Source organism: Rhododendron vialii, chromosome 6a, assembly GCF_030253575.1.
Source record: "Rhododendron vialii isolate Sample 1 chromosome 6a, ASM3025357v1".
Lineage (NCBI taxonomy): Eukaryota > Viridiplantae > Streptophyta > Magnoliopsida > Ericales > Ericaceae > Rhododendron > Rhododendron vialii.
The window spans coordinates 8,469,623-8,479,645 of record NC_080562.1 but is presented as its reverse complement, the minus strand read 5'-3'; the positions used below and the strand labels follow the sequence as shown (position 1 = coordinate 8,479,645).

General features: G+C 39.6%; 1 protein-coding gene across 1 annotated transcript; it reads left to right on the top strand.

Annotated features, from left to right (window-relative positions):
- Positions 1-4,423: 4,423 nt before the first annotated feature.
- On the top strand, positions 4,424-8,898 carry LOC131329252 (probable xyloglucan glycosyltransferase 12). Its single transcript, XM_058362350.1, has 5 exons — positions 4,424-5,493; positions 6,238-6,546; positions 6,851-7,141; positions 7,243-7,356; positions 7,909-8,898. Exons 1-5 carry the CDS (start codon positions 4,717-4,719, stop codon positions 8,524-8,526), a joined length of 2,109 nt encoding a protein of 702 aa, XP_058218333.1. The 5' UTR covers positions 4,424-4,716; the 3' UTR covers positions 8,527-8,898.
- The last annotated feature ends 1,125 nt before the right edge of the window (positions 8,899-10,023 follow it).

The following is a 10,023-nucleotide window of genomic DNA, read 5'->3' as shown; positions in this document are numbered from 1 at the left end:
TACCTAGCATAATATCTTTAGCCTTTTTAAAAAAATATCGGTAATTGATTTTCCAGTTGTACAAGCATAAAATTAATTATGATCGTTTAACAATGATTAAATTAGTTTTAGACCAATGCCCTCAGTTCACACCTACTCCATTGATTGGGAAAGGCAAACCCTCATAGGATTCTATGACTATCTTAGTTTTAACCCCTCTAGTTTAATTAACTTTAATTATGCTTTAATTATGATGCAAGAAACTTCTGTAATTCTCTTCATTTTTCTATTAGCTAGGCAAAACTTTTTGTCAATGGGTCATATGCATGGATAGCTGTCATCCATGTATGAACTTCAACATACATTCCCAGAGACTCTTCTCTACTAATCCAGTTGCCACTAATCAAGCTTTATGCATGTGGACAATTACTAGCTATGTCAACCTCATTTGACTATTGAAAGTAATTTTAAGGCGATTAGAGATACGTGTTAATTCATTTTTGGCAATTTAAGCTGCCGACACCTAACCAAACAACACCTCGCATTTTCACCATGTAGAGTAGTCCTAGGGGTGTGCACAGGTCGGGTTCGGCCCCGAACTCGACTGGTTGGTTATCGAATTTTTGGGCCCCGAACCCGAACTGAAGGAGGGGGAATAACAGTCCGCGTAACCGATTTTTTTGGTCGGGTCGGGTCTGACCAAAACCAAAGTGATCTATATGAATTGGTTGTCTTTTGGTCAGGTTTGGTCGGGTCGGGTAAGAAAAATAGCACTCCGAGCTCCGAACTGAAAACTGTTTTTTTTTTCAAAAAATAGAACCGTATCCGACCGAATCACATGTTTGGTCCATCGGGGCTCGGATTTTTTGCACACCCATTGGGGACTGTGCTGTACTGAAGATGAGTAACCTCGATTTATAGACACAAGTGTATAAAAGCTTCAAAACACGTTTAGTCATGGCCCACCACACTTGTAGGGTTCGAAGATGCACCGCCAATAATGTAGTGCATCGCTTATTTTGTTTTGGGTCTAAACCAAAGCCTCATAAATTTTAGCATCAGAAAGTCTACACACAGAGATAGTCTGTGTACAGATTTTGTTGTGGAGCCCATTATGGGTTCCACACGAAATGATTCGAGTCGTTTATTAAATGTAAAACATTTTTTCAAGGGCCTCCTCAAAAAAATCAGCTATATTTGACACCTATAGATGCTTAATCCAATCGTCTAACTTTTCATTTAGATTTTAGAATAATGAAAAGTTAGACGATTGGATCGAGCATTTATAGGTATTGAATTGAGCTATTTTTTGCGGAGACCCTCAAAATATTGTTTTAGGATTATTTGTGTCCATGATGGGCCCCACAATGAAATCTTTGGACAGATTATCTGTGTGTAGCAGGGTTCTTTTAGAATAAAATTAAGAAGAATGGGAGTAATTTTGCCATTCCTTTTTTTTTGTTAACGCCACTACCCTGTGTCTTTATTAGATGACTTGTTTTGTGAGACACAAGAGAGTGACATTAACAAAAAAATGTGTCTTTATTAGATGACTTATTTTGTGAGACACAAGAGTGACATTAACAAAAAAATGAAGTGGCAAAATCAATTCCGAATGATAAACCCCCTTGTATGAGTGTTTTATGGGAATGAATTATGGGCTCATTCAAGAGTTTGAAGATACAAGAGTGAGTTTTATTCGAAAGATTGGTAATTCGGCGGCGCATGTTGTGGCCAAAGATGCTGTGAGAGGGAGTGGGATTCGATCGTGGGGATTCTATCCCCCCCTGGCTTTTTTCATCCATCATGTGAGGATGGGAGCCCTTCTTGATGTATTGATTTTATTTCCCTGAGATTAATAAAATCTATCCTAAACTTTGGCAAAAAAAGAGAAAAAGAAAATTGGCCTGTTTAGATGTCAATTGTTGTGTGTACCTACCTCGCATTATTTTTCTGTAGTACTACTGTATCTGCTTCCATTCTCAATTATCGTTGTACGCTTTAATTCTTAGTTTTCGTAATGACAAATTTTATTAGTTCGAAATATTTCGAAAGGCGCTTTCACGCTCTGACTCCGCTTTTCTTCACGGATTCGTTTTGAATTAGCTGTCTGTTTGTCGACGGGATATATAGAGTGGATATATTATTTCCTAAGATAGTAACATCCAAAATACTACTATCGCACCTTGATATAGAACGTGGATATAACATCTTCGAATTGTATATCTGCTTGTGGCCAGATGCATTATCACCCATATCCTTATTATATTATCCTGCCTCTTTATTACGAAAATATACATATTCTTTTAATTATATATTCATCCTCTCATATAAATCAAAAAATAAACTAATCGGAGTATTCAAAATTGGTCCGGCCAACGTGTACAAACGGGAAAGGGGGAAAAAATACAGGAAAGAGCGAGAAGAATGGAGAATTGACGGTGCTGATCGAGGGATACTTTGGAAAATTGGAACTTTTGTCGTTATTGGAGTTTAAACTTGAGACGGTGGACTTGATTAAAAAAAAGGAGTTATCACGTTGACAGTTGACCATCCCGATATATTTTGAGGGAAATTCACCTTTCACCCCTTTAGTTTTGAATATTTACATTATATTCCCAATTAAAATGAACAGGGTAGTTTGTCTTCTTGAGGAAAAAAAATAAAAAAAATACAAAGGCAGGTTAGTTGTCCATCCAAAACTGCGATTAATATTCTATTTTCTTACAATTTCCAAAAATAAAACAAATCTATTTTGTTCTAGGATTTTCCAATTAAAGATTGAACTTTTCAATGACCGGACCGTCGATTTCGTAGAGCTCATTGAAAAGTTCAACGACGTAAAAATCAAGTCGATAAGATATTGATATTCAACTGGTCAAAACATTCTTCTCTGAAGTAAACGAGATTTGATTCGGCGTGTCAATCAATTTTTCTTAAGGAAATTTTGTGTTCAAATTGTGTTTATGGGCACGGTTAAACATCTCTACAGCTCTACCTGGTTAATATTGCGATCATTAAATTGTGTTCGGGAAGCGCGCAAAAAATGGCAAAATTGTACGTTCCGGTTAGCTGAATCCTTTGTTCATTGGTTGACATTAAAAATCTTGTGAATACCATTAAAGGCTACACCTGATAATGTTTGTTGGCCATTTATGATGAATTCACCAATTGAACTCATAATTTTTAATTAATACTCCTACTTACCTAAAGAAACAGCAGTGCAGGTGCAACACAAATACCTCGTGAAATTTTGGAGGCCTAGCCTAGCTTGTTGGTTGCCCGGTCAGATGGGTGGTTCTGAAAAAAGTTACTCCTATTTATTTACTCCTACCAATTTGATCATTCATGACAAAGATACTAGACTCGACGGATATTGATAACATGTATGATTGTGGAAGAGATTTTATAGTAATTCTATGGTTCTCAGAAAGGATTTTTTGGAAATGTCTCCAAAAATATAAAATTAATGATTAAGTTTCACTTTAATGCGTAAGACTCAAACATTCAAGTGAATCTGTACCATTGATTTCTTTTTCAGCAATATTTTTGTAAAGGTAACCAACTCGAACAGCCGAACAAAGAAATAAGACCTTCGCACCTAAATCAAATTTGAGCATCGAAAGAGTTGAAAAAAGGAAATAAGATTTTTGCATCCGTCCCCGTCTCACTTATCTTTCATTTTCCATTTTCTTTGGTCTTTTTACGCGGTTGGGTTTGTTAGATCTGCCTTCTTCTCTGTTTCCTTTGCATGTGCCCTTTTTTTTTTTTTTTTCTTTCTTGCCTAATGGAAATCAATAAAACCATAGGATTAGGAAAATGTAAACTCGTTCCCGCCGCACCCCACATGGGAAGGAATGATTGAAAGCTTCCATCTCCTCCTCAAAATTCCTTCACCCTGTGATTATTTCTCATTTTTTCCCCCAAAAAGTTTAATTTATTTTCTGGGCTCAAAATTTTTAATCCATTTTTACAGGGAAAAAGGTCTGATTCCAAAGTCTAGGGCATACTACACGTTGCTTCGAAAAGGAGGAGATAACAAAAGGCGACAACGAAGCCCATGTCTTTTTCCACAATCCTCTCTTTCTTTCTTTCTTTCTGTAAATTCCAATCACATTGTGTATTGGAGTAGTAATTTTGCGACATAATTTAACCTGGAAATTATGGGAGTGTGTAATTTTATTGTGCCCTTTCCCCTTTACAAAATGAAAAGAAAGAAGAGAGAGAACCTGAAAATACTCTCTCTCTCCCTCTCTAGTCCCCACTTTTCAATTTTGAATCCTCTGGGTAAAATCCAAGAAGACGTGTTGATTTTGAGCTGTTCCCTTAAAATTACTATTATATTGCTCCTTTTCCCCCCTTTCTCTCTCTACAATTTTTGAATTATGATTGTATTCCTTTTTACAAGCTGTAATCACCTCCCAAGTCCCAGCCTCCCTCCACCGCGTTCTCTCTCTCTCTCTCTCATCCCAATCCCTCTCTCTAAGACTCTAACTATAATTTCCCCTTAAAAATGTGAATGAAAGACTCATATCTTTCATTCCTCCTTCCTCAACCTTTCCTCACTCCCCTATAGAAGAATTAACCAATACCTTCCTTCCTTCCTTCCTTCCCCCCTACCTCAGAAAAATGAAACCAAACGCATATTAATATCATTAAACTTCACAAGGACATTGGGATCTCTTTGTAGCTTCTAAGAGCTGTCCTCACTCACCGGGTCTCCAACATCGGACAACAATGTCGCCGTCGTTCGATTGGTGGGGCAACAAGGATGCCCGCCACATGGGAACGCCGGTGGTCGTCAAGATGGACAACCCCAACAACTGGTCCATGGTCGAGCTCGAAGGCCCGTTGGACGACGACGACGACGAGAGCAGCTTCCTCGACGACGGCCCAATGCCGGCCCACCACCGGCCCGAGAGAACCCGCAACAAGAACGCCAAGCAGCTCACGTGGGTCCTCCTCCTGAAGGCCCACCGCGCCGCCGGCTGCCTCACCTCCCTCGCCGCCGTCATGCTCGGCCTCGCCGCCGCCATCCGCCGCCGCGTCGCCGCCGGCATCACCGACACCGACACCGACAAAAGAAACAAATCCACCGCCAAATCTCGTCTCTATTTCTGCATAAAGGCGTTCCTGTGGGTATCTGTTATACTGTTAGGGTTTGAGGTGGCGGCGTATTTGAAGGGCTGGCATTTCGGTTCTCTGCAGTTACAGTATTTGCTTGTGTTGACGAAGGCGGTGGACATTAAGGGCGTGTTTGGGTCGATATATTCGAGGTGGGTTTTGATTCGGGTGGAGTACTTGGCTCCTCCCCTTCAGTCCTTGACCAATGGGTGCATCGTGCTGTTTCTTGTTCAGAGTTTGGATAGGGTAGTCCTGTGCTTGGGTTGCTTGTGGATCAAATTGAGGAAGATTAAGCCCGTGCCCAAGGGAAACGGGCCGGATCCGGAGTCAGGAGAGGGTGGCTTCTTTCCCATGGTTCTTGTTCAGATCCCAATGTGCAATGAAAAGGAGGTAGAATTTTTTAATGCCCCATATTTCCTTTCCAATTTTTTTGAACTGGAAACCCCATTTCCTTATTTTCTGGGTTTTTTTTCTTCCTGTTTGTGGACGCTCCTATGCTTTATTGACTCATTTTTTTAATTAGTACTTTGCTTTTGTGCTGATATATGCAGATTTTTGCAAATTTTTTAGTATCCATTTGGTTCTTAGCTGGCATTAACCAGGCAACTCGGTTAGTAATCGAGCCGAGTTTGAGCTTGAGGTTTAGGCTCGTTTACTAAACGAGCCAACCTTAACACTCCAAAGCTCGACTCGGCCCAGAAAAGCTCAGCGCAGTTGTATAGGCTCGGCTCATTTAAGAAGCTGGTTTAGTAAATAAACTAGGATCGGCTCTTTATAAACTAGGCTCGGCTCGTTTACAGTCCAGGCTCATTTAAGAAGCTGGTTTAGTAAATAAACTAGGATCGGCTCTTCATAAACTAGGCTCGGCTCGATTACAGTCCAGCCAAGCTCGAAGCTTGAGTTTTTGGCTCATTTAGCCAAGCTCGAGCACACCAAAGCTCGGCTCGTTTGCACCCTTTACTTGTTTCTTTACTGATATTTGCTTATTCCTTTTAGTTCCCATTTGCTTATTTGCTTATTATATTTGGTTATTGAGTACCCATTTGCTTCTTTGGTGGTAATTTGCTTGTTTATCACTTTAGTTTTGGATCTGGTTAGAGAATCTTTGGACTGAATTTAGAGTTGATATGTCAGGTTTATGCGCAATCTATTGGTGCTGTGTGCAATTTAGAGTGGCCGAAATCGAAAATGTTAATACAAGTTCTTGATGATTCGAATGACCCAGTGGCCGCAATGTTGATCAGCGAGGAGGTTGAAAAGTGGCAGAAAGCGGGGGCTAACATCGTCTATCGGCACCGAGTAGACAGAGAGGGGTACAAAGCTGGTAATCTCAAGTCTGCCATGAATTGCAGCTATGTCAAGGACTATGAGTTTGTTGCCATGTTCGATGCGGATTTCCAACCCAAAGCTGATTTCCTTCTAAAAACAGTTCCCCATTTCGAGGTATTATATGGTTCTAGGTTGTTTGTGTTACATTTTCGTTATATTATGAGTCAATAATTTGAAATTCGGTAAACTTTGGTACTTCGGTATTTGTTTCTTATATTTGATTTCTTTGTTGCATTACAAGGTATTGAATCATGATTCATGCATAAGAAGTTTGTGTTACACTTCCATTGATTGGACTATATTTTCTATGACTGTTCTCAACTCTAATGTAGATTGAGTAACTTGGCTACTCATGTAAGTACTAGTTCTTTGCAGTCCTGTAATTTGAACCACTCTTCCTCTTGGGCAAACATTGCAGGATAACGAGGAACTAGGGCTAGTTCAAGCAAGGTGGTCATTTGTGAACGAGGATGAGAACCTACTAACAAGGCTGCAGAACATTAATTTAGCTTTTCATTTTGAGGTGGAGCAGCAAGTGAATGGAGTTTTCCTCAATTTCTTTGGGTTCAATGGGACTGCTGGTGTGTGGAGAATAAAGGCGTTGGAAGACTCCGGTGGGTGGTTAGAGAGGACCACAGTTGAGGACATGGACATTGCTGTTAGGGCTCATCTCCATGGATGGAAATTCATCTTCCTCAATGATGTGGAGGTACATTAAACTGCTACCTAATGTTATATCCACTAGTATTTCTCAATTCTCATCTTATATGTTTTCGTATTCAACCTGATTTTCTTGTGCTTCATTCTCAGTGCCAATGCGAATTACCGGAATCTTATGAAGCCTATAGAAAACAGCAGCACAGGTGGCATTCTGGGCCAATGCAGTTGTTTCGTCTTTGTTTGCCCGACGTTATTCGATCAAAGGTATTCAGCTTGTGAAACTTTAGGCTTGAGTCAGAAGATAGATTTGTGTAGGCTATGTTTTGATCAAGGATTTTTTGACTGAAATGAAAAGTTGAGGGACAGGGACACACGGTTGAATTTGTGAGAGGAAATCCCATATACTTTCTTCACTACTCCGAAATTCTTGATCCAAATACAACCTTAGGGATATATTGGAAAAAAGAAAATGCCAGGGAAATCAACGCAATGAATTTAGCTTTGAGCCCAACACAACACTACGTTTCTGAAAACTTCCCTTACACATGTTCTGGATTCTAAATCCTTGGAACAGTGCCTACTTGTTTGGCTCAGCTTCTGCTTATGGGCAAAAAAAAGGAACAATAACATGACTTGATACTGAGAAGCTGCTGTTTTGATGCTTTTGGATTCGACTTCAAAAAATCAGCTTTTACCAAGCTGAAAGTTTTGACAATCACAACACTACTTCTCAGGTTTCACCGGAAAAAAAAAGAAGCACAAATGGGCTGGATTCTTATAACTGACTCTATTTTGTTTCTATTTGTGCTAATGCAGATAAGCATTTGGAAGAAGGCCAATATGATTTTCCTGTTCTTCCTCCTAAGAAAGCTGATTCTGCCCTTCTATTCATTCACTCTTTTTTGCATAATTCTCCCCATGACAATGTTTATCCCAGAAGCCCAGCTTCCAGCATGGGTCGTGTGTTATGTCCCAGCTACAATGTCAGTCCTCAACATACTCCCAGCCCCAAAAGCGTTTCCTTTCATGATTCCCTACCTTCTTTTCGAAAACACAATGTCAGTCACCAAGTTCAATGCCATGATCTCCGGCCTATTCCAACTTGGAAGCGCTTATGAATGGGTTGTCACCAAAAAATCAGGCCGTTCCTCTGAGGGTGATCTTCTATCTTTGGTTGAAAAAGAGAAAAAGCATCAAAGGGGTGAATCGTTGCCCAATTTAAATGAAATGAGGGAGGAAATAAAACAGGAAAAGATAAAGCAAAAGAAGCATAACCGGATATATACAAAAGAGCTAGCTTTGGCGTTTCTTCTTCTCACAGCTGCGGCAAGAAGCCTCTTGGCTGCTCAGGGTATCCATTTCTACTTCTTGCTGTTCCAGGGGATTTCGTTCCTTTTGGTTGGTCTTGACTTGATTGGTGAGCAGATTGAGTAAATGAAAGTTTATGGGCTTTGTAACGGGTAAATATGTGATCATGTGAACGAAGAGGAATTCAGCGAAGATTGAACTGCTGAGAGTGTTGCTTTCTTGCATACCCAACTTCGGCGTGATAGGAGAGGAATCGCATGTCGATCAACGCTGCAGAACACTTCATTTAAGGTTATAGGAAAAACCCATTTGAAGAAGATGGGGATGTTCATTACTAAATATCTATAACATTTTTCTTTGAGATTTGTTGGTTTGTTTTTTGGTCTATTCTTTTGTAAGAAATATTTTCCGGTCAAACATCAGACACAGAATTTAGTTACAGTTCAGTTAAACGAAGAATGGGATTCAGGCAATGCTCTTATTAGAGCTTTATAGCGCTTTTAGTGTTGCATCATTTATAAAAAGCTGTTGATATATTCTGGAGACTATCTTATTCCCCAGGCAAAGGACTTGTTTTTTTTGCATCTTTTAGAATTTTAGAGCTACTTTTGGCCTATTCAGAGCATGTAAAAATCCTATCTGTTTGTTGCTTTCGATGTTTTTCACCAAGGAGAATTACCACTGGCAATTCCAGTTTAGTTGGAGTATTTGCATTACTACCTGTTCGATTAGCCAGATTGGTTACAAAATAATCCCATCTGACTATATTTTGTGTATTTGAATGCAACCATTGGTATAAAGATTACATATATGTTGGACAATCAAATTGTTGAGTGTGACTTGCACTCTGGGCTAAAAGGGAAGGCTGTCTGGATGGTGGTTAAGTCCGCACACCAAACTCTTAAAATTTTGAATTGATTTCCTTCAGGGTTTGTTAAGCTTGTCTTTTTCCTTTTGGTGAGAGAAACACTAAAATAGAGACACAATCGGGTTTATGGGTGGATTGATGCTTCTCTTTCCAACGAAGTAGATATAGAGCATGTGTCAAAACCACGCAAATCTCGTATTCTTGTGCGAAATCGCCGGTGATATGGAATAGTATCTCCCATGAGTAGCGCAACCCATCAAACCAAATCCTCGAATCCAAATCCTAAATACATGTGGGAATATGCTTCTCGAAGTTGTGGTTGAGTAATGATATAGACTGGATACGTTATAGACTTAGTATGCATGGACCATTGGACTTGATCACACAGCACATGGCTTGCTCTAGCATCCAGCACAGATGGAATTGCTTGGTGAAAGGGAATCACAGCACATAGTATTTCAAAAGTGTGCATAGATAGGATAGCAACCTCTTTTTTTTTTTCTTTCTTGAAATGTTGAAGGGAACAGACGCACATGGGTGCAGTATTATCTGGTGCTCAAGCATATATACATATTCTTGAACTGGAATCCATCCATATATACATATTACCCGTGAAGCTATATTTAGTGGGAACCCGGACCCTACAGTCTGCGGGCACACTAAAGAGGGGTAGTGCACAATCTGAACTGTACAAAAAAGTTTTTAATGATTTAGATTTCTTAAAAATATATTACATGTAAGATAAGCTTGTATAA